Source organism: Silurus aristotelis (genome assembly GCF_946808225.1).
Source record: "Silurus aristotelis genome assembly, chromosome: 9".
NCBI lineage: Eukaryota > Metazoa > Chordata > Actinopteri > Siluriformes > Siluridae > Silurus > Silurus aristotelis.
The window spans coordinates 19532756-19557177 of NC_139582.1; the positions used below are offsets into that span (position 1 = coordinate 19532756).

The 24422-nt window shown below is 40.1% G+C and overlaps 2 protein-coding genes and 1 long non-coding RNA gene across 11 annotated transcripts; 1 reads left to right on the forward strand and 2 right to left on the reverse strand.

Annotated features, from left to right (window-relative positions):
• Positions 1-295: 295 nt before the first annotated feature.
• kdm1a (lysine (K)-specific demethylase 1a) lies at positions 296-16610 on the reverse strand. 8 transcript variants are annotated; one of them, XM_083550269.1, is made up of 21 exons: positions 16506-16610; positions 12967-13260; positions 11927-12092; positions 11574-11701; positions 10615-10693; positions 10000-10092; positions 9805-9911; positions 9104-9185; positions 8921-9015; positions 8385-8402; positions 7873-8015; positions 7083-7173; positions 6867-7001; positions 6331-6404; positions 6041-6152; positions 5817-5949; positions 5465-5652; positions 3967-4081; positions 3656-3783; positions 2778-2924; positions 296-1748 (listed from the first exon to the last, which is right to left on the reverse strand). In XM_083550269.1, the coding sequence occupies exons 2-21, from the start codon at positions 13234-13236 to the stop codon at positions 1563-1565; spliced, it is 2490 nt and encodes an 829-aa protein (XP_083406395.1). In that variant the 5' UTR covers positions 13237-13260; positions 16506-16610; the 3' UTR covers positions 296-1562. The 8 variants fall into 8 exon arrangements, with proteins under 8 accessions (XP_083406395.1, XP_083406394.1, XP_083406393.1 ...); XM_083550268.1 differs by having other exon boundaries at positions 11574-11707; XM_083550267.1 differs by having other exon boundaries at positions 11574-11707; positions 11927-12095.
• LOC310730995 lies at positions 2537-2758 on the reverse strand. The gene is made up of 2 exons (XR_014535044.1): positions 2614-2758; positions 2537-2571 (listed from the first exon to the last, which is right to left on the reverse strand). It is a non-coding gene; the product is annotated as an uncharacterized lncRNA (long non-coding RNA).
• Positions 16611-16950: 340 nt separating the features above from the next.
• tmem30b (transmembrane protein 30B) lies at positions 16951-23449 on the forward strand. Of its 2 annotated transcripts, XM_083550270.1 has the most exons (8): positions 16951-17091; positions 18578-18774; positions 19212-19319; positions 19411-19518; positions 19624-19714; positions 20245-20388; positions 20784-20990; positions 21760-23449. In XM_083550270.1, the coding sequence occupies exons 2-8, from the start codon at positions 18589-18591 to the stop codon at positions 21942-21944; spliced, it is 1029 nt and encodes a 342-aa protein (XP_083406396.1). In that variant the 5' UTR covers positions 16951-17091; positions 18578-18588; the 3' UTR covers positions 21945-23449. The 2 variants fall into 2 exon arrangements, with proteins under 2 accessions (XP_083406396.1, XP_083406397.1); XM_083550271.1 differs by lacking the exon at positions 16951-17091 and having other exon boundaries at positions 18562-18774.
• The last annotated feature ends 973 nt before the right edge of the window (positions 23450-24422 follow it).

The following is a 24422-nucleotide window of genomic DNA, read 5'->3' on the forward strand; positions in this document are numbered from 1 at the left end:
AAACAGCGAAGACTTTTTAAGGCATAAAATATAGATTTTGTTAAATTTTAGACTTTAGGACCCTGGGAAAACCAACACCCGTGTTGCTGTATGTGCAAATATCTCCACTAGCACACTCCACAATCTAGTGGAACATCTTCCCAGAAGAGTGGGGACTAATGGTGGAATGGGATGTACAAAAGACACATACGGATCTAACAATGAAGTGTCCGCAAACTTTTGTCCAAATAGTTTGACAAACAGCCATGACATATTGAACACACACACACACACACAAAAAATATATGACTCGCCATTTCTTTTCTTCATTTAATACCAAATTCTGATGAGATATAAAACCTAGACTGTGAGGACAATTATAGAAAATAAAAACAAAAAAACAAACAAAAATCTTAGCTGCTTCATGAAATTCATAAAAAAAACGTTTCATATTTCAACCAAAAAAAAAAAAAAAAAAAAAAAAGTATAATAGCAGCTACACACTTCAAGCTATTTTTTTTCTCTTTACTTGACTAACGGGTCGACAAAGATCATGTAGAACGGTGGAAGCGATCAAGCATTCACATGGATCTGAATAAAAATAATAATAATAATATATATATATAAAACAAAAATGGAACATTGGGTGAAAATCAGTGCAAAGGATTTCCGATTCCGGTCTGTATTTGTGTTTGGGAAGCTATTCTTCCTCACACGTGATACTGTTAATGCTCTGATGAACTGAACTGCATTCTGTTGAACGCCAGAACGTCGGTTTGGAGAAACTTCGACAACAAATAGCCGGATAAAACAAGTAGACGCTGATCTTCTGGAATCGCGACGGTCGGTTCTGACCTTTGCAGGACCGTGTGGCGTATTCGGACGAGTGTGTCCTGTTTGCGTCCGGCATGAAGTCCGCTTGTTTTAATCCTCGGACAGACAGGTTACGGTGGCGTGTGTGCGCGTGTGTGCGCGTGTGTGCGCGTGTGAGTTTCATGAATTCAAGCTGCGGCCTCTGGTTTTTTTTGTTGTTGTGTGATTCCCGGATTGTTGTTTGTTGATTATGGTAAAAATTATTCCTGAAAATTGTTGTTACATTCCAGGAAATTCTGTGAAGTTAACAAAGAGGGTGGGGGGTGGGGGGTTAACGCTTTTCAAGCACTGATCCTCAGGAAGAGGTAGAGCTTCCTTTAAACTTTAGTTTCATTCAGAGACCGGTAATTAGCAAATATACACACACACACACACACACACACACACACACTTTCTGAAGGTCCCATTTAGACAATAGACTTTATCTTTGCACTTTATATTTAATTTTCTCCTCGCCTTTCATGTCCTTCTTTCTGATTGGATGTGTTACACAAAGACAAGTGTAGGGTGGTTCTGTTCTGGGCTATAGATGTGTGTGTGTGTGTGTGTGTGTGTGTGTGTGTGTGTTTCCTCCTGTAAACTGGACAAGAGAATATATATAAGTGAGCTCCTACATGCTGAACAGGACCTGTGTGTGTGTGTGTGTGTGTGTGTGTGTGTGTGTGTGTGTGTGTGTGTGTGTGTGTGTGTGTGTGTGCGCGCGCGCGCATCTACACACTGGGAGATGGCTGGGGGTTGGCAGCAGGTGTGTTCTGCCTGGGCATTGTGTAAATTGCTCCGAGGAATTGATCGGCTATGCGTCCTGCCTCTCTGAGGCCGCTCAGCAGAGCTCCGTGTACCGTCGCCGGATAGTTACGGATCGTGTGCTCTCCGGCAAAGAAGAGTCGAGGAACGGGCTGTAAAGCACACAAACGCACAAATGAAAAAAAGAAAAAAAAAAAAACACACGCTCGAACATATACATTACCATATAAAGGCAATACAGCTGCACTGATAGACAGCACGCGTTTACTATCGCCTCGTTCCCGGTGACATCATTCCCAAGCCTTCCCATAGCTCACGACCCGAGAATGATATTATTAAGATGTTCTGTTGAGGTAAGAGGCCTACAGCGCTACAGGTCTTTGCTTGTTCATGTTTCATTTGATAACATTCCCAGCATGAAACCGGCCCAAGACATACCGATTACGTACGCAATCACGTAGCATAGAATGTGAACCTGGAGCATAGAATGTGCTCATTCACTCCGTTTACTTTTCATCTTCAAAAAAATCCCTAACTAACTAAAGCTGGCGTATACCTCATCGTGCCTTATAACCGTTTTCATGTTTTTTTTGAGCTCACAAGAACCAAATCTATGCACTTGAATTCATGTTTCCCTTCATCTCCAATATGACTCGATTAAAGTCTAATCCAGTACCATTCAGGTAGGGCTGGGAGTTGTTTTGTTTTTTATTTGAAAAGTATGTTTCGAGACTTTATTTCTTCTTAAATCGAGGTATCGTGATTTTAAGTAAAAAAACGCTGGCGCACGCATCCGAACAGATACGCCGTCGTCGCACCGATGCCACAATAAATAAGAGACGAATACCGCCCGAGGGCGCGCCTGATTCACCTCTTACGTGCGAGAACGTTCAATTGAGGCATGTAGTTTTTTCTTATTTTACTCAAAAGAATTGCTTCGTTTTATGTTGTGTTTCCGGATCTTTTAATTCATTGCTGAGATTCGTTCATTTTAGTTGTTTTAAATGTTTACATTACTAACAAAGAGAATGTTAAGGTTTTTAAGAAAAATCCAAATCGTGAATGTCAAATATTCGGAACATTATCCAGCCCTGCATTCAGGTTAATATGCTGTGATGAATCCTAGACTCTAACAAAGCAGCTTTGTTGGCTGTGTGTGTGTTTGAGTAAGCATGTCTCACCTGTGAAGCCCCAGGTATGGCAGGTCCGGGCGTGATTGGCTGAGCCATGAGGTCATAGTCGTTGCCGGAGGAACCAGCTGCCACGTATGAGTATGAGCCACGAGCCCAGGGGTCCGCACGCCATCTCGTCACCACCGTCTCTTTCGGCTACCATGGCAACACACAAAAACCTCCCATCAATTACACTGGTGTTGTAATAGAGCCTAAATGAGGCTGGTGTACATTTCCTCTCTTTCTGTCCTGGGATCACGTTCGAGGATAACAGGCAATTTTTATATTTATACATTTATATTACATCCTATAAATCCATTACAAATTCAAACAAATATAAAAAAAGTTAAAGAATTGAAAATATCCTGCTTCTAAGACTGAAGGTTGGTATGATGGTTATGTAATATGTATTAGAAGTGTAACGGTACACAAAATTCTGAAGAGTTGCAAATTCGGGGAAAGAGATGCAAATTCCTGCTTAGTTAAATATTTTATAGAATAAATCGAAAGAATGCAATACATTTTTATTATATTGATTAAATTGAGTAGTCGATTCAATTGAAAATTTCACAAATGAAATTGATTCAATTGAATTGAATTAATGGAAATTTTTTGCATATGTTTGACCCCATGTGTATATTACAAATGTTTAAATAAGTGTGTGTTTTACATTTGATCATAAATTTTAACAGATGTCTTTATTCCTTCCATCCTTCATTCATTCACTCCCTCGATATGCACATTTGTCAGGATTTTCCCCTTTTAAGAGAAATCTTTGAAACTGGACACACGTGCACCGAACCGCAAGACCTGTACCTTAAAACGTTTGGTACGAATACGTGTACCGTTACACCCCCAATATTTCTAAAAAACATGTGTTTGTTTACCTGAGGAACTGCACTGCTACCAAAGATTCCCTTTAGGATTGCTAGGCAACGGCCGACGATGACATCATCACTGATATTCTCCATAATGCCCGCGGCTTCCCCGGCCATCAGCGCCAGCAGAATGGGGGCTAACAAGAACGAACGTAGAAAGATGTCAATCGGGAAGCATAATCAGATCAGTCTCTAACAACTACGTGAGAACGTTTAATGCTGTTATCACAACACAGGTTCAGGCAGAACCCAGAGTCTTAAGTAGAATTTATTTATTAAGAATTTTTTCAATGCTATAAATTTAAGGGCAAGTGGTTTACCTTTGTAGAGGTTCCAGAAAAGGAAGAGCTCCCCGCGGCTGGCTGTGGTGCTTCCTACATGACCGAACAAGTTCACGCTCGGGTCCCAAAACACACGGTCGAAACACAGCACCACCTGTGAATATAAAAAAAGAATATAAAAAATTGATGCTTGAACATATACCGCTGATATACAAGTAGCCCAGGACAAAAAATTTAATAAATAGATCTCAGACACGGAATTCCCTAAAACCCACCATGAACCCCTAAACACTATGCCGAGATATAATTAACTTATGAGCTAGTGAACTAGAGGATTGTGCATGCCAGTGAAGCTCCCGAGCACCCCGCCCCTAGCCCCCCCAACCGGCCTCGGCCTGCAACACACTGCAGGCCTGTACAGGCAGGACGCTGCTAATGGTGTATATACAGCACAAGCACACTGCACCCCCTGCTGGTCTGTAGAGGAAACTCAGCAGCAGGATGTTGCATAACACTGCAGCATTTCTGTTGCTGCTGAAAAGTGGAGATTCACTGCAGTGTATGACGGTAAGATCACGTAGGACAGAAAAGGGGAGGAGGGGAGTGTTGAAATCAAAGCTCTGGTTCAGCCAGCAGGAAACCAAGGTAACCTTGTTCCAAGGACGCGCAGCCATTTTTTTCTGGAGTTTTCTCAAAAGAATGCTACATTTAAGCTCAACAAAATGGGTTGGTGAACTTTTTCTAAATCAGCACTGAACTCCAAAAGACTGGTGTTGCCACAAAACATACAATTTTACAGATGATGTAAAGCATCTTGAAAGTGCAAAATAGATTTGTGTATTTTTTGATGTATTTATTTGTGACACATTTGGAACTGTGTGCACGGTCTCCGTTCTTCTAGAACACTGTAAGAACTGTAATCCAGAATCAATCCGATTATTCAAATCAGACAATCATTCGCCGGCAGCAAATTGCAGAAGATCGATCTCATACAGGTAAAAAAAAAAAGAAAAGAAAAAAAATCTCCCGGTGTCCTGTGTACAGATGGAGATGCGTAACTCGTGCTATTCTGACCACGTGCGCAATCTGTTACAGAGCCATCCTTCATTGTGAGTTTCTTGCCGGGAAACAACATGATCTCACTTCCGCAGCCCCCTACTCGCCAGATTTGCCACCTGCGGACTTCGTCATCTTCCTGAGGATGAAGCTTCAGCTCAGGGGTCACCGTTTTGACACCACTGCAGAGCTCTAGGTCATATTTTCAAAAGACTGGGAGCCCTGTGCTAGTGTGCAAGAAGACTATTTAGAAGGTGATGGTGTGTAAATGTAGATAAATATAGTCTTTTCTTGTAAACAGAGGTAGTCTCGAAACTGTTATTCCACCTCGTACCTTCTGCCATTCTTTTCACTATATTTGTAAAGGGTGGTCTCCAGGGGCAGTGGAGCCTTTGTGTCAGCTCCAGGTAATCTCATCATTAATACAAAAAATATTTATTAGAAAAACAAACAAAAAAAGCATCCTGAAACACATACACACCTTGTTGAGGTTGCCGAAGCCCATCCTTTGAATAGCAGACGTCTTCCACTCAGGGAGCGGAGGCACAAACTGCACTGCGGGTGGCTGCTGCTTCATCACTCCCAGGGGAAGAGTACACAGCACAGCATCACATTTATAGATGAAGGTCTGCGTGGTTGAGCGTGTGTTCACGGCGATCACCTCACAGCCTGGAGAAGAAACGTGAGAAAGAGGCACAAATCTTTGAGCAAATGGAAATAATGATAGGATTGAACACGTAAAAATAATAACACATTTATTATTTATTTTATTTTTATTGTAACTGCAACACACTCAACTGCTCAGATTTGAACCCTGCAGGTATGGGACTCACCTGAGGAGGTGTAGCGCACCTGGCGCACTGCCGTGTTCAGTTTGATGTCCAATCCCTCTGCCAGGGCCACTGGAACGCACGAGTAGCCGTTTCTCACGGTCAGGTGACTCCCCGTGAACTCGAAATCGTCGTCCTACACACACACACACACACACGCGCGCGCAAACGTTAGATAGAAAAAAAAAGCACCGAACGGGAGGCACGAGCACACACACGCAAATTACCTGATCCCAGTGTTTGAGAGAGAGTGTAGACAGAGGTGTGGCATTGGCAAACTCCAGGTTTGCAAAGTGCCAGTCCAAAATCTGTCTGTCTCTTGAGGATAAATATACATCACTGAGAAATAAAAAAAAGGAGAAATATCACATGTAATATCAACAGCACAGCTCTACAGGATGCAAAGATTAGTGTGGGACAGGAAGTCTGAGGGTAAGTAAATATGTGATTAAATCTAAAGGTGTGTGTGAAAATATAAAGCAGATACTTAGGCGTGTATGTGTGTGTGTGTATATACCTGGGTGGATTGGCCTCCAGCTCTTGCAATCTTTCCTCGAGTTTCACCTGCTGCTCAGACAATGCATCATATTCCTACAGACAATCCACACACACACACACACACACACACACACACACACACACACACACACACACACACACACACACACACACACACACACACACACACACACACACACACACACAACGTTACATGTTTATGCTATACAATTAGTAGTCATCCTTACTCCTGCATATAAATGGTAGGGGTGTAACTTCTTGTTCTATTGTTTTATGTAATCAAGTTAATAGAATACTTAATTTAACTAATACAATTATAAAGTGTATTGCATTAATTTGTATTCGCATTAAAACACACACACACACTTAAAACCGAGGTACATACCGAACCGTGAATTTTGTGTACCGTTTCACCCGTAATAAATGGTCATTTTGTTTAGCAGCATATGTTTCCAGCCTTTTCATGTTTCAGATGTAATGAAATTTAACAATGACATAAATTGTGTGTGTATAACGCGTGTACGCGTGCGAGACCTTGCAGAGAGCGGTAAGATCACGATGTTTGCTCTTGACCAGGAACTCGGCTGTGATGTCTCTTGGAGGCTTCACCTCATTTGCCTCTTTATACTGTTGATGCAGCTCCTTCACTTTCTCCTTAGTGGACACCATCTAACAAAGACAGATCAGCAATTAAAATATCGACTAGACTGTGTGCCGCTGTGCGTGCATGAGGCTCGAATATTACTGTACCTTATTAAGAAGATCTTTGAGCTCCTCCTGTGTCTTTACGATCTTTTTCCAGTGCTCGATCTGCTCGTCCTTTACATGTTTCTCTTGCAGCCTTGATGTACATACACACAAGTCCGTAATTAATGAACGATCTTTGCAAATCTTTGGGAGTTTTTTTGGCCGCCTTCCCTGTGTTTATACACGTGCAAAATGTGTGATATGGTCAATATATGAGCCTGCTGTTGATATAGTGTAGCTTATGGCAGAAAACTAGCTTTGCTGTAACCCTGATTTATTTATTTTTATTAGTAGTTGTCATTGTGGCAGCAGGGACATGGTCAAGTGCTGGTTTGTGAATGGAGGGGGAATTGAATGGTAAGGATCACACACCTGCTTGTTTGTGCTTATTTGTACTAAAGAGTGTTCTATGTTTCAGAGTGCAGCTAAAGAGATAAAAAAGGGAAGAGCCAAAAGGGGGGGAGGGAGAGAGAGAAAGAGAGAGAGAGAGAGAGAGAGAGAGAGAGAAAGAGAGAGAGAGAGAGAAAGAGAGAGCGAGCGGGACACATAGATCAGTTTGTGTGTTCAGGTACGTGTGTGCTTTTTTTTTTCTGAAACCCGATGGCTGCCTCTCATTTTCCTCTTCCCCTAAACCAACGCTCTCCCCACAATTATCTTACGTCTTTTAATGATGCCCCGACAATTCCCACTATTTCTACTGGGTAATAACCCGATGTAGGTCTATGCTAAAAGTGTTACTAAAAAAGTTACTGAATATACTATGCATATATATATATACACCCAATACACTTACTGTATGACCACTTCCAAAGCTTGGCCAAGAGAAACTGGCTTATTATTGAGGAAGTTGAAATCAAGTTGATGGCTGAGGTAGGATGTGGCCTCCAGAAGCCTGTTAAACTCTTGCTCCACCATCTCATCCTTCTCCTTAGGAACCTACACGCACAAAGCAAATTAGCAATAGGGACATAATAGGCACCTTTTTCTTTTTTGTATTTATATACACTACTGTATATATTTGTACTGTGTCTCTGTTTTATATTTACTCAACACATTTTTTTGCTGCTGGAACATGGAAATTTTCCCACTGTGAGACAAATAAAGGTATGTCTTATCGTATCTCTCTTATAACAACACTTATCGAAAGATCAGAAAGTGATTGCTGAGTAATAACATGGTACTAAACCTACATACTGATAACGGCGTGCATCTATTATGCTACGTTCGATAGAATGTTCTGGTAAGCACCGCTGTGGGGTTGATTTACACTTTTAGGGTGAAATACGCCATGAATTTAATACTCACACTTGTGCATCGCTCTCCCTGTTAGAGAAAAGAAAAAAAAACAAGAAAATATAACAATCAATGGGGGTACAGGAAAGAGAAAACAAGACAATGTCGACCTTTAGGTTTAGCTATGCTCAGTCTGCATGAGGTGAATGACTGTGTGTGTGTGTTTAATGTGTACCCAATGCCTCATCAAGCTCTTGCCGCTGAGTCTCACAAATTTAGGCTGCAGCACCAACAGATCTAAACCAAGAGAATGTTTTTCAAACAGTGCACGCTTCCTGAACACTGACGTTCCAAATCGTGAACACTAAACACGTCTGGTTCAGCTCTTAAAGCAGCTCGAAGTGAATCAGTGGTCTTACAGGATGGAAGAATAATAAATATATAAATTGTGCAAAGGATTTAATTAACCAGAACTGAATCGAAGACCCCTTGTAGTGCTGCATGAGACATAGCTCTGTGTCTTCAGGTGTGTGTGTGTGTGTGTGTGTGTGTGTGTGTGTGTGTGTGTGTGTGTGTGTGTGTGTGTGTGTGTGCGCACGCATACTCACAGCCTGGCCATTGGCCTCATAAAGGGGGCACTTCTGTTTGATCTTGGCCAGCTCCATGTTCACTTGCTTGCTGATAACAGCCATGGGGTTTCCACCTGAGAGAAAGCAGAAGAAATGATGGTGAGAGAAATGTTACAGAATGAACAGAAGACCAGTCTTTATTTAAATGGGAATAGCTCTCACCTAGGCCTGTTACCACCATCGCTCCCAGGTCCGCCACGTAATTGCCTTTACGAAAGGTGGCTACTCGTCCTCCGACACGATCCTGTCAATTAGAGCAACAGAAAACCAAACTCTTTTCAAAACACAGACCAGTAAAAACTAAAAAAAAGATTTACACCTTTTAAGTGACTATAGCTGGCTCAATCAGATGAGCTGATGAAAAAAAAAAAAAAAAACCCCAACACTACGACGATACATTAATTTCTTCGAATAAACAATTAAGCGGTAAAGGACGGCACGAGGAACTGTAGGACAAACAGCTGGTCTGCTAAAATAAGTGAAAGAAACTTAATAAATCTAATTGTATTCGTCATGTTTTTTTTTTTACGACTATCCAACAATCAAGAGAAATAGAAAGAAATAAAATATAAATAATAATATTAAAGTATAACTATAAAGAAAAATACCATGATGATAAATTTGAACCCTAATTAATATGAACAGTTTGCTACTTTGGCATAAGACCAAAAACGGTCAAACAGTTCTGCAGTCAAGTCTACATCAGTGATCAGTTGATACGCTCAACAATAATGGATCTATATTGAGTGTCCAGATGATGATGATGATGATGATTTCCCCTCTGGTTCTGGTGGGCTAAATAAATGAATTTATGATTTGTCCAGACCTGCACTCATAATGTGTAACTGATGTGTTTGTCTCACCCTGGCTTCCAGCACGGTGACGTCCATCCCGAAGCTCTGCAGCTGCCTCGCAGCCCCCAGGCCAGACACTCCTCCGCCAATTACAATCACCTTCCCAGTCTTCTTACCTGCACACACAGAGCATTGCATATTCGACAATTCCTCACCAAATCACCTTCTGCTGATCATCGCCGAGTAAAAAGAACACATGCTTACTTGGTAAAGGTTTGACCCTCTTGTAGATCCCAAAGTTGATGAGTCCATGTCTTTCCAAGTAGCTATGGATTCTGTGGACTAGGATGGCATCGCCTGGAGGATAAACAGACACACGTTTGTTTGCCAAAAAAAAATGCTCAAAACCTAAAACTATGTACAATATGGCTATTAATTTACAATTCAAATATTTTTTTCTTTTAAGTAGTAAAATCATTTTTACATACTAGAGGTCGACCGATATCAGTTTGCTGATTAGTTGAGTGCTGGAACTACTAGCAAAAATTCATACTGAATTCCAGTTTGCTGCTATTACGAGAGCGGCCTCTAGAGGCGAATCCCTGACACCACGTACGCTTTGCTTTTACACGTGAGACTGCTTGCTGCATGGAGAACGCGAAGTGCATAAAAAGTGACATATTCAATTCTGTATTTTACATGGAATGTAATCTTTGTTCGTTTGGTTTTTTTTTTAATCCAGTATCCATTTTAAAAAGATAGGTTGGTTATTCTGTACTTCTTACTACATGATGGCGAAATAAAAATCTCATGAGACGGAACAATGCGCTTAAAAAAAACATCGAAACAGGTGAATCTCAGTAGGGGTAATGATCTTACTGTTATAAGGTGCCTCCAGCTGTTGCACCGTCGACTCAAATGTCAGCTGGATCTTAGGGTTATCCAACCAGAGCTGGAGCTGAAAAGACAAAAACAAGATTATTCTTGTTTATCCAACCTGTCGCTGAGTAATTAAGTGAGTCATTGGTGAGGAAAACAATCTGAAGCTCAGATAAGAAGCTGATCAGACACTACACAAATCTAGCTTCAGGACAGAGTGGTTAGAAGAAAGCCATTCTGGAGAGAAGGAATAAAAAAAGGCAATAGACGTTTGCTGAAAGGTTTTTAAAGGGGGAAAAAATGCTTTACTACACTCATAAGGACAAAACTGAATTTTGTGGCCTACATTTAGTCTAAAACCAAACTGAGAACACTACCCTTAAAACAGAGCATAGGTGTTTTTCAAAGTGTTTCATGGAAACATGGAAACTGATTAAAGAATGGATAAGGGAGTATTCCAGGTAGAAATACCTGTTCCGGAAACCTGAAGTGAATATAACAAATACTGGCTGAGGGTGTAAATACTTATGCAACTATGAACTGCTGTTTTTTTTTTTTTTGTTTAGGTATTTTATATTGTTGTACCATCACAGTTCTGTACTTTCTATTTACATTGTTAGCTCGGTTAAAAAAAAATAATACATTGGATGATGAATTACACACTTAAACAAAATATCCTGCATCCTGTATACGAGGTGATATTGAGACTGGCTCTAAGCACAAGAAAGTACTTTACTGATCTATGTTTACACACTATAACCTGCAAAATAGTTCCCTTGCACAGCAATACAGTGCTCCCAGCTCAGTGCTCCCTGTGACTGTGTGTGCAACCTTGTGCTGCCATCTATTGGCGCCTCACAATACTAGTCTAAATGTCACCATGGATATTAGACTGCAAGTTTTCCACTACATGCTGCACTGCTCCAATCCGAAATTGTGCACTAAAATCCAGGCTTTACCGTGCGGTTTCTGATGTACAGGAAGACCTTCTGCGTCTGCTGCGGCCCGCTGATGATGTCAGGAAAACACGCCGCTTCTTGCGAGGTCATTCGGTCATGCGGAAGGCGACTCTGAAAAGCTGCACCCTCTAAACCTGACAGAAATGCCAAAAAAATAGCCAACAATATCAGCTGGAGTGAGCGAGACACGATTGCACTGTAGTGCATAAAGCGTGTAAAAGCATATAGCTGGCATTTAAGTAATTCGTATAATCACACCTGTGTGTATGTGGTAGGGTGCTGCCAAAAAAAAAAAAAAAATAATAAAAAGACAGAATATACACACAAAAACCGAGCGGTTACGCCCTCCTCACCCGAGGGTTCCTCTGGCTCGCTGTCGTTTTCCTCCTCGACAGGGGGTGCGGGCGGAGGAACCACCTGCTTTCGCTCTTTCTCGGCTTTAGCGTTTCTCTCCTCCTCCGAGTAGTATTCGTCCTCCGACAGGTTCGCCAGGCTCTCGTCCATCTCCCTGTACTCCACCTGCAGCATGGGTCACATGCACAATCTTCCTTACAACCGGCTCACGGAGACGGAGCAGATACGCCTCTCTCCACTACGAGTGCAAAAATACTCTATATGGACAAACGTTTGTGGACACGTGACCATAAGATTCGGAAGTGTTTATTCGAGTGATAACTTCCACTCTTCTGGGAAGATGTTTCTACAGATTTTGGTTGCAAATTTGTGAGGAGGCCTGGGGTGCAGTCAGCGCTCAAATGTGTTCAAGAGGGTTAAGGTCAGAGCTCCACACCAAACCATGTCAACCATATCTCCAGGGAGTTGGCATTGTGCACAGGGGTCATGCTGAAACACGTTTAGGTCTCCAAGTTCAAGTCAAGTTTAAATAAATAAAAAAAAAGAATAATACTCAAAATAAAAAATCTATGCAATTGTGTGCCTTCAAATTTGTGGTATGTGTCTGAGGAAGAAACACATGGTTCTTCCACAGACTTAGCTGGAAAAGTCAGGTGTCCCAAAACTTGTCCACATAGTGTACATTGCAAAAAAAAGATTTGAGTGCTACTTAGGCTAATCAATATTTCGTTAACCTGACATAAACATCACAAGTGTTCATAACCACCGTGACTTCTGGCTCCTTTGTCATTTTCAATAACTCACAATCCTGATGGCTTCTTAGCTGCTACTCAGAACTTGGTTTTACGTAATTTTTGGTGTTCTCCACAATAATATTGTGCTTGGAGACACAACAGGCTTCGTAGTACACCAGACTCTGGACAAGAGACCATAAAGAGGCAATGGAGAAACAGTGTTTTAATTTGATTTCCTATAAGCGACACATCAACATCGCACCTAACACGCCTGGTGCTAATGACTAAAAAATTTAGGTGTTCACTTTGGCTCGCTTGCGCCGGCTGGTCCTGCGGCCTTCGGCCGAGTCCTGATCTGCTCCAGCAGAGCCGGGGAGGTGAGGCAGCGGTGCTCCGCTCGCTTCTCCGCTCGGAGACGCCCTTTCCTTCTTCTTCACGTCTGCAGAAGAAGCAGAACCGGTCGCGGCTCCCGACTGCGGACCCGCAGACGTCTCTGTGGCCCTTTCGACCCCGTTTCCTCCTGAGGAAGAGGATGAGGACGAGGACGAGCCTGGGTCTTTCTTATTCGACAGCATGATGGAGGAAGACAGAGGCCTCTCCTGAAACACGATGGATATGGTATTTTTTTTTTTTTTGAAGACAAGTAAATAAAATAAATTAATACATTTAAAAAAAAATAAAATAAAAAAAATGAGGGGTGACGTGTAAGAGATGTTTGATGTTGGTTGACCGATTGACACAGGATGGACAGCAGCCTAAAACACTCAAAACACACACACCGACACGTACACACACACGTACACACGCACGTACACACAGTCCTTTGTTTTGGCTGCCTGAAAACAATTAGAAATAACCGTAATAATGTATGGTAAAGCAATAAAAAAGTTTTAAAAAAAAATACTATCAGGATCGGATTTGTTTATCTATTATTTAATAAAAAATACTGCTAACCATTTACGGTATTCATTTATCAGAATTTAAAATGAGCTCTCTAAAAAAAAAAGACCAGATCATAATCCCTAAAAAGGTTGATTCACAAGCTCAGAATAAAAGAGAAGAACCTCTTGTCTATTGAGCAACTATGAATTTCGCACTAGCGATTTGCCCTCCCCTGGTATAAAGGCACGTGTCTCGAAATCTGCTGGGAAGTAATGATTAGGATCACGCATGCGGATGCCGTGACTCAGCAGTATGACCTGGCGTTCTCTGCGCACTGATCTGGATCGTTTCCCCCCGGCCTGCGTGAGCGACTGCTCTGAAGGTTCGAGCCCACCTCTTTGACGTGCTCCTAACATGACATGAGATGATGTGTGAATGTGCTGGAGGGTGTTTTATGGCAAATGAGGGCAAATTCACATCAAGTGCACATTACAGTAACCTTGTTTTGTTTTACCCATTTCTCGGTGCACCGGGAAATATCCATTCAATCACTGGGAAATAAAGGCAGAATAAAACAGACAAAAGGTGAGGAGCAGGAAAGGGTGCAACTACAACAAGAAAAGGGGGAAATGGGGGCTGTTGGGACAGAATATATTATAGTTAAATAAAATAAATATTGTGAATATTGTGCCAGAAAAAGTTGAGACGTAAGAGTGGTCCACCAGCACCCAAATTACGTGCTATCATTCACGATAAAGAGTGGTCAACCAAAAATAACATCCTGTCGCATCAATACAAATTGCTATGGATCTCTTGGTTAGTTTTCCAGCTTCTCAGGTAAACGTAACACTATACGGACAAAAATATGTGGACACCTGAGTATAAGATCAGTATGTGCTATTTAAACAGTCCATCCCACGTTTAGTAGCCATTTGCTGTTATAATAACCCCCACTAAGTGTTCCACTAGAGTTTGGAGTATGCTGGTGGAGATTAGTGCTTATTCAGCTACATGGGTGTTAGTAAAGTCAAAGTCAGGTAAAGATGGAGAATGAGGAGGCCTGGGGTGCAGTCAGTGTTCCAATAGGGTTAAAGAGCTCTATGACAGGAGATCTTCCACTCTCAACCTATAGAAAGCATATCTTCATAGAGTTGACTTAGTCATGCTAGAACAGGTTTGGGTCTCCGTTTAGGTGAAGGGAAACTTTCATGTTACATCCATTAAAACTGGGCACCTCCAACACAATGTGGTAACAGTTTGAGAAAGAACCCCATATGGCCGGAAAAGCCTAAGAAAAGTGTCCTAATACTTTTGACCATATAGCGTACTTACACAGAATAGGCTCAACATTATGACCACCTGCCTAATATTGTGTCGGCCCCCTTTTGCTGCCAAAACAGCTCTGACTCTTCGAGCATTAACATCAATGAACTTCTTCAGCAGATTGAGCTACAGAGTCTGTTGGATCGGACCACACGCCCCAGCCTTCACTCCCTACGTGCATCAATGACCCTATCGCCGGTTCACCACTGTTCCTTCCTTGGACCACTTTTGAGATACTGAGCACAGCAGACCTGGAACAGCCACAAGAGCTGCAGTTTTGGAGACGCTCCGACCCAGACGTCTAGACGTCACAATTTGTCAGACATGCTCAAATCCTTACGCTAGCCCATTTTTCCTGCTTCTAACACGCCAACTTTGAGGACAAAATATTCTTGCTCCTTAATAAATCCTTACTAACAGGTGCCATGATGAAGAGATAATTAGTGTTATTCACGTCACTGCTCATAATGTTATAATGTCACTGTTATGTACATTCCCAAATCAAAGAATTTGATTCTGTATGCAGGTGTATTCACTTTTGAAACACGTAATAATCGTAGTTACGAACACAGCGGGTTTGTAGCGTTCAACGTACTTCCTTTATTCCCTATTTTAAACACCGACCTGCTGGTGTTTTTTTCTGTTTTTGATCTGTTTTTGATCTGTTCACAAATTACATCCTAAATGACGGGATAACACGTCTTATTGTCTCCAGGAGGCGGAATAACGCTGGGTAGCTCGAAGAGTCGCTGTGCTTAAGCTCACACAAATTACAAACAAACCTTAAATAATATGATGGCTGAAAAAATTACAATCGTCCTGGCTGCTACTCTGCTCCTGGGGGCGGGACTTACAGACTCTCGACAGTATTTTATTGGACGAACACAAGATCGGGACAGGATGAGTCATCAGAAAACAGCGTTTATACTTCTTATATAAATAACTGACAATTTAGGGGGTAAAAAATTATTTTGTCCTACATATTGAAGTCCCTAACATTACAATAAAATTATCTCAAATTCTACAACGTTTTGCTTCGTTTTAATTAACGTTTTCTATTATTGTTCACACAAACCTCATACATTCGACTTAATGAACGAACAATCTTTACCTGGACGCTTTTAATATCTCAATTTCCTCAGCTGCTCATTTTTGATTATTTTTTTTCTAATTAATCGAGAAAAAAATAGACAATCAACAACGGTTTAAACAATACACCACATCGAGCTAGCCACAATACAACAATACAATAAGCACACTAGCATGCGATATTTTCTTTCCCACTCGTATTCTATTATCTCACTCATCCTCCATAATAATTGGTCAGTTCCATCCAGATCCTGTAACGCGATTGGCTGAAAGAGCGCTTATTCTCATAAGAACCACCAATCAATCGCCGAGCGGGGCGGGACTCTTCTCGAAAAACGGGTGCGTTCAAAAAAACTCCAGCCGCATAACGCTAGCTCGTTATGAAGCTTTAGCTCTAACCGCGGTGCGAGCGCTAAACCGCCAACGGTTGAAATCTGCCCAACGTAAAGCTGCTATTCAGACGCAATTATTAATACCTGAACACGGAACGTCCAATAAAGCAAATTTTATACATTAGAACTAATATTTTTGTAATAAATCTTTTATTTACCTCAGATGAGCTACCGTCCAGCACAAAGGAAGCAGATGTGTGAGCGCAGCTCCAGAAACGGACCAATCAGATAACTCGGGTAAAGACTGAATGGGCGGGACAGACAATTTTCGAGCTTTGATTGGTGAGAAAATCTATCAATCAAACCTAAAGCGATTTTTACAGTTTTGGATAGTATATAGTGACTTGTTATAATAAAAATAATAATAATAATAATAATAATAATAATAATAATAATAAATATAATAATAATAATGAAACAATAATAAATAATTTCGGACCTGTTTTTCTTTTATTTTTTTTGTATCTTCCAGATTGTAATATTTTACAAATTGTTTGTGAATGCCCTGATGACATTACACGATTTAAGCAGTTATGATAATTTTATATGATATTAATTTTTGAAAGAATATATTAATGTATTAAATAATATATTATGAATCACTTATGCTGTATGGGAAACCCCGAAACCCCGCCCACAGGAAGTTAGTTCCTGGTTCAGGTAAATCTCCAGGTGAGATTTAGGGCGTTCTCTCGTCGTCGACGACTTTATTTAAAAATAAAGAAAAGAAACAAATAAACAAACGTAAGTTCACACTAAATACTTTTATTTATTCTTGGTCGTCATCAAGGGAAGTAGAAGTCAGGAGAAAAAAGCTTTAGAGAATATTCTTATTATCATTTCTGGGCTTGTTGGGCTTAAACTTATTGTTAGGGAAGTCTTCTTTATAATATATATGTGTGTGTAGTATAATGTGTAGTATAATATTTTGTGTGTGTGTGTGTGTGTGTGTGTGTGTGTGTGTGTGTGTGTGTGTGTGTGTGTGTGTGTGTGTGTGTGAGTGAGTGTGAGTGTGAGAGAGAGAACAAAATGTGGAATAATGCCTAATAATACACTTTATAATAAGGAAATAATGTATAGGGCGTCACAGAAAGGGAAAACAACATATAGTTGCAGTATCCTGTATGTATAATGCATTTATAATTTGAAAGGAGTCTCTAATTTCAGTAAAACTAAAATCTGGGGTTTTTTTTCTATTGTTTTTGTATTGTTTTTTTGTGAAAAAATATGCAAGAATCCAGAAGGAAAGACTGTTTATTGCTGCTATAACATAATGAATAGCTGGGACTTGTTAATTGTAACAGGAAACTGCTGAAGTAAATGAAATAATGTTGAATATTTTTAAGAAGCAACTTTAAGAAAATACAGACATTTATTTACATTCTGAATTATTACTGTGTGTGTGTGTGTGTGTGTGTGTGTGTGTGTGTGTGTGTATACTAATATTATATATATAATGAACCACATTGTTTGTGTTAAAACACCACATAATCTTAGTCTAGCAAAAATTGATTTGTGTTCAAATGTAAATCAAATTGTATTATTCCAGTTATGCCAGGTTGTTCTCTAAATTTGGGGGCTTATCGTGAAGGTGGGGTGGTATTTTGTTTGATTTAAAATTTCAAACTTTGGAGTGGAAGATCTTCTGCTATAGAGCTCTGACCTCAACCCTATTGAACACCTTTGGGGTGAACTGGAACGCTGACTGCACCCCTAATGCTTTTGTGTGTGAATGAGCACAAATCTCACAAACAGTTCAAGATCTAGTAAAACATCTTCCCTGAAGAGTGGAGATTAAGAGCAATTGTGAGATGGGGCTGTTTAAAAAGTGACCAAGAATCTTATGCACAGTTATCTACAAACTTTTTTCCATATAGTGTGCATCAATGTTGCTAATGAGGAAGACTGGATTAACAGTCTGGGCACTTGTACCCGAGACAAAATGTACAAGAGATTCGGAGCAATTCTATTACTCAAGGACCCTGACTATGCGTGCATGTGGCATCATAATGAGCTGGGCATTTCATCCAAATGTATTCAATTTTCACTCGTTTTAAAAACGTATATTACTAGCTTTTATATGTCTCTTTCCAGAAATGCTCTTTTGCTTACAATAAGATGGATACGTTTGCATTACAGTTGAATTCCGCAGGACTAGAGCGAGGGAGGTGAAATAAATGCTTAAAACGAACAAATAGCCTGAAAGATTGTGGTGTTCTCCTGTTTTTAGGCACCGTAAGGATGAAGACAGAGGGCTCGATGGAGAATAGGCCGGATAACACGGCGTTCACGCAGCAGCGGCTTCCCGCATGGCAGCCCATTCTGTCCGCTGGTATAGTTATCCCCGGCTTCACTCTCATCGGTCTGGCCTTCATCGGCATCGGCGTAGCGCTCTTCGTCACCTCGCAAAACATCAAAGTGCTGGAGGTAGGACCGAATATGTACCCCTATAATAAAAAAAGCGTGCATGTGGCGCCGCCCAAGTGGCAGTCTGTTGCAGCGGCTCCCTTTGCTGAAAAGAATAAAGGTATATCTAAATACATTTGTAAGGGAACTCAGATTTCAACTATGTTTCACACGTTAAAAATGATTGTGTTTGGTGCACATGTACCCAATCGGTCCGGTAGGAATAAGTGTACCATTACAGCCGTAGTAATTTGATCAGTAAAGGTTTTAATAAAAAGCTCAAGGGTTTTAGCCTCAGTATTGCCAAGCTGCCAGTGTAACTCTTTCTTGCTCCCAGGATGCTGTGTCATGTCCAATGTTGTGCTCTAACACCATTGACATCAATGCAACGAAAGGAAAACACTGAGCTATAGTGAATATGGGACTCAATTAGACTTTTTTTTTTTATTGTGTAACAGAGAGATTACACAGGTGTTACAGACGACTCCTCCTGTGGAAAGTGCATGGACCCGAATAAAAAAGACTGCGTATGCGAAGTCAAGTTCTCCTTCAGTGAGCTTTTCGAGGTATGGTGATTTATTTTTTTTATTTTTTATTTTTTTTTTTTTTTGGACCCATCTAAATATTGCTGGGATTGGTAACATTGCTGTTTTCTAGGGCCCTATATTTTTCTACTACGGCCTCTCGAATTACTATCAGAACTACAGAACGTACGGAGTGTCCGTCGACCCCTACCAACTAGTGGGAGACACGGCATACTTTCTGGTATAGTCTTTCCTTTCTGGCTTGTCTTTCCTAATTGTTGAATTTTTATTGTATTATTTATTTGTTTAATTCCGTTCAATTCTTTTTCTTCGAAAACCTTTACAGTCTCCAGATAGCAGCTGCTCTCCTTATCAGAACGTTTCCACCGGGACGCCGATCGTCCCCTGCGGATCCATCGCCAACAGCATGTTCACCGGTATCGCATCCCACTGCTCCCGAATCCTACTCGGTCTAAGCGAACTTGAAAAATTCCACCATGCCAAAAAATAATGTCTTTAAAGTTGAGATTTCCAGACAGACCTCGAACTGTAGTACTAGACTGTATTACATTCTGTGGCTGAATGAGCACATGGAACATAATCTCAGAAGAGTGGAGGTTATTATAACAGCATATCGGGACTAAATGTGGAATGGGATTTAAAAAGCAATGCAAATCTTATTTGCATAACAGCGTGTTTAAGGCAGCTGATGTGCTGTTATAACAGTTCCTCCTGTTCTAGGGTGCCATTTCTTTTGTCTTCATTGAACAGCTCATTTCATTCATCTTGAGGATATGTTTTGGATTACGCCGCTATCTAATGATTTCACAACACTAGCCTTAAAACCAAAATCAATCATTGTAGGCTCTTTCACACATTTCTGCCTGTGTTTCATAATCCCCACCACACACACACACACACACAAACACACACACACACACATTTTTACCTTATCTCTTCTGAATAGACTCCTTCACGCTGTACCAGATCATCAATGGGCAGCAAACGCGGGTTCCGTTTGACAGAAAAGGAATCGCATGGTGGACAGATTACAACATCAAATACAGGAATCCTGCTCCCGTCAATGGTTCCTTAGCTCTAGCTTTTTCGGGTATTTATCTATATTACTTTCTTACTTTTGTATAATCTCTGGAGTGGTTGTTACCGACTGAGCGAGCGAAACCTGTCAGATTTTACTAAGTACAGATTAGACAACGAAATCCTGATTTACATTACAGAGGTATTGCTACTTTAATTTTTGATCATGGGAGAGTCTTTAGGACAGAAGAGTGTACATTGAGAGACTATTATATCCTCTATTACAAAAGCTAAAAGAGGAGATATCCTGTTTCATGAGTGTTATATGTAGCTGTAAATTAATAAAAAGTACGGCAGATAATTTTTTTTTATCGAATCACTCAGGGATTGTGTGCGCACGTGCCCGTGTGTAATATAAGATAAAAAATATGCACACGAATAAATTTAATTTGTTTTTTCCTCTCTCAGGGACTACAAAGCCCATTAACTGGTCCAAGCCAGTATACGAACTTGACGAGAATGACCCAGCCAATAACGGCTTCCTGAACCAGGACTTCCTGGTGTGGATGAGGCGTGCAGCACTTCCTAACTTCAGGAAGTTGTACGGGCGAATCAGAGAGGGAGCGTATGCGAATGGCTTACCTGCTGGCAACTATACATTACAGATCAACTACAGTATCCTTCAATAGGGTGCAATTAACACACCAAGCCTCTTCTCATAGTGTGTGTCTGTGTATACGTTTGTGCATATCTCTGAGCGCGTGCGTGTGTGTGTGCATTTCTCTGTACGTGTCTCTTCTGTGTATGCATCTCTGCTTATCTATGTACGTGTCTGTTGTGTGTCTGTGTATATCTCTGTACATGTCTGTTGTGTGTCTGTTTGACTGTGCTCATCTCGGTGTGTGTCTGTTGTGTGTCTGCGCTTGTCTTTGTTGTGTATCTTTGCGTGTCTGTTGTGCATCTGTGTGACTAAGTATCTCTGTACGCCTGTTGTGCATCTGTGTGACTGTGCGTCTGTGAATCTGTGTGAGTGTACATATCTCTGTACATGTCTGTGTGTATTTTTGTGGGTCTCTTTACTTGTCGCTACATTTCTCTGGGGGTCTTTGCATGTCTAGGGTTTTTTTTTTTGTCAAGTATTCAGATGGTGCAAGAATTTTCTTTGTGTTAGGTGAAACTCTGTCAGCTACAAATGCACACAGACAGGTTAGTCTTGTTGGGCGTAAGCAAATAAAAAAAAAAAACTAGAGGAAGAGAAAGAGTGATAAGAGTTGGAAGTAAAACAGTGTAGATGGACAGAAGGTTTTTCCATTCTCATTTTACTGGTGAATGTGAAAAAGTAATTATTTCAATATCATTACCATTAACCGCCACTAGTTTATGCTGGTCATGTGTGTGTTAAAGGTTTTACACTGTGTGCTTCGATCCTTAACCCGCAACCTAGGCTACCCTGTTCAGAGCTTTGGGGGCACGAAGAAAGTGGTGTTCTCCAACGTTTCCTGGATGGGAGGAAAGAATCAGTTCCTGGGCATCGCGTACCTTGTGATGGGTTCTCTCTGCATTATCATGGCAATAGTCATGCTCATCGTCTATGCAAAATACAAGTTTTCAGATGACGATGGCGCATAATGCCGTACGCCTGCAGTGTAAAAGGTTGTGAATAGTCATTTAGGCCTTTTGTTTTCAGTCTTTGTTTTAATCTTTTGATTGAAGGAAAAATGCTGCATCATAGTCTTTATATTTAACGTCAAAAGGATCCAAGAATGTTTATTTGTTGATGGTTTAATCTTCTCTCAAATTGTTTATTGTTCTATTGCCACTATTTTCACTACATCACCTAAAAATGGCGACTACCTTCTTGTAGCAGCACCAGCGAAAATTGGTTTCCCTTGATGACCGCGATGCAGCGGTGCTTTAGTCCTTTATTCGCTCCAGCTTTCTGGAGCTTTGAGTTGAATACTTCCTCTTGTTTGTACTTATATCCGACACCAAAAACCTGAGCATGATCACAGTTATAAAATGATCCAATTCAAATCATTTTTCCTATTTAACTGCAGTGTACGGTGCTCATGTGGTGCGCTTCACAGCCACCAGCTACTTGCTGGAATCACAAGTTTCACTTGATAAGCCATGCCGAATCCAATTAGGCCAAAAAACCCCAAATGATTTTGTCTTTAAAAGGTCAATTTCATAAAGCGACCACACTGATTTTACATCTCTGGGTTTTTCGTTCCAGTGTTCCAAGTTAAAAGCCATCGCAGTTTAATGCTTTTAAATGTAATTTTGTTGTATTATTGCAACTTATGAGTAATTAATTATATTTTATATACCTTTTTGTATTATAGGACTATGGGAGAAAACGTTTCATTTCCTTCTCAAAGCTTTTTTTTTTGTGACGTCAGGTAGCTGTTGAGGGGTTGCTGCACTTTGTGTTTTATACAGTGTCTCAGGGTGTGTATATGTTGGGGTAAATGTAAAATGTTTGTAGAGAAATAAAGCTGTGTAACCATTGGGGAAAACAGGGATTATTTTTTTATAATACAAAAGTGTATATTTTGTTAATGCCAATCAATTGAAGTTAAAAGTGCACTATGTGAGATTTTGTGTGATTTAAAAGCTTTAAATTGCTGTGATGTTACTGGACATCTTTTCATAAATCGCTGCTTTAAAGTCAGAAAAAAACACTATATGGACAAAAGTATTGGGATTTATCAAGCCATATGTGGTTAGAATTGAAAACGCACAATTATATAGGATATCTGCAGATATTTCCCTTCACTTGAACTAGGAGACCCAAACTTGTTCCAGATTGACAATACCCCTGTGCACAAAGCATGACTATATGGCTTTAAATGGGTCGAAGTAAAAGATCTCCTGCTATTGAGCCCTAATAAACACCTTTGGGATGAATTGGAACACTTTACCACAGGCCTTCTCGTCTCACCTACATCAGTATCTGGCTTTACTAACACCCCGGTGTCTAAATGAGCACATATCTCAACAAGCACACGAAAAACTGCTAATATCCGATAAAGGATTTCTTCCGAACAAAACGTATATATTTATTATACAAAATTGAGTGATGGAATTGCTTTCTTTTTTTTTCTTGAGGAATAAACGATATAACATTTGAATGTATTCTGTTATTTGTGCTTTTTATGTGTACTCCATAGAAAAGCAGCCACATCAGGAAGAAAATGGGAAATACAGATGATATTGTTGATGATTTTTTATTTTATTTGCCACAATCAAAAGTATAAACGTTTTTTTTCTTATTGTTTTTTTTTTTTATCAACCTGATTCTCCTTTTCATTACCACATTCATCACCATGTTGCAGTAGTGCAATACTTAAAAGCAATCATTGTCCAATCACAAAAGACTCTGAATGCACTCGCTCATGTTCAATGTCTACTAAATTATAATTCTAAATTTAATATAACAAAAGAAGATTAGTATTCCTTACTTGACATCCTATAGAGAGATTTTCTTCTGTTTCCTGCCTCTCTGGTATTGTTTTTCTTTCCCTTGTCACCCCTTCTAATAGTCATAAGAGAGACCTCAAATGTTTATTTTGGTAATAGAGTTCACTTTAAAAGAACTGTTGCATTAAATATTATAAAAAATAATCCAGAAGATTCAGCAGAAATAGTATTTAATGTAATGAAACCACCAGTACAAGCAAAAGCCCGTTATCTCAATGCCCAAACTGCCAAAACATTATTATTTAAGTAGGGCTGTCAAAAGTACCGTGTTAATAACGAGGTTAACACTAATTAATTTTAGTGGCACAAATTTTATTACCGTGCGGTTAACGCAGAGCACATTTCGGTGACCATTTTTATAAAAAATAAAGAAATAAATATAAAAGGAGAAATTAAAACCTTCAACGCAACACATTTATTTACGTCATCCTTTCTTCATTTGGATCTAAAATACATTTTAAATAAAAAAAAATTTAATCACTAAGCATTTGTTTTACTTTTTTTTAATCTTTTATAAATATCTTAACTGTTCTGTTTGAGCTTAACTTAAAAATACGTGTTGGTCAATGTTTTGTTTTGAAAACTGCGTGCTCTTAAAATTGCATCACTGTAAATGCTTTAGGA

What these genes read in the sequence shown, in the direction of transcription:
- tmem30b (XM_083550270.1), top strand. Translation starts at nt 18,589, where the DNA reads ATGAAGACAGAGGGCTCGATGGAGAATAGGCCGGATAACACGGCGTTC. An exon ending in AAAACATCAAAGTGCTGGAG is followed by an intron (nt 18,775 to 19,211) that starts GTAGGACCGAAT and finishes ATTGTGTAACAG; the next exon opens with AGAGATTACACAGGTGTTAC. An exon ending in GAGACACGGCATACTTTCTG is followed by an intron (nt 19,519 to 19,623) that starts GTATAGTCTTTC and finishes AAACCTTTACAG; the next exon opens with TCTCCAGATAGCAGCTGCTC.
- kdm1a (XM_083550262.1), bottom strand. Translation starts at nt 14,087, where the DNA reads ATGGATATTTCCCGGTGCACCGAGAAATGGGTAAAACAAAACAAG. An exon ending in CGAGCCAGAGGAACCCTCGG is followed by an intron (nt 11,708 to 11,926) that starts GTGAGGAGGGCG and finishes CATTTCTGTCAG; the next exon opens with GTTTAGAGGGTGCAGCTTTT. An exon ending in GTAGCAGTGCAGTTCCTCAG is followed by an intron (nt 2,925 to 3,655) that starts GTAAACAAACAC and finishes TTGCCATGGTAG; the next exon opens with CCGAAAGAGACGGTGGTGAC.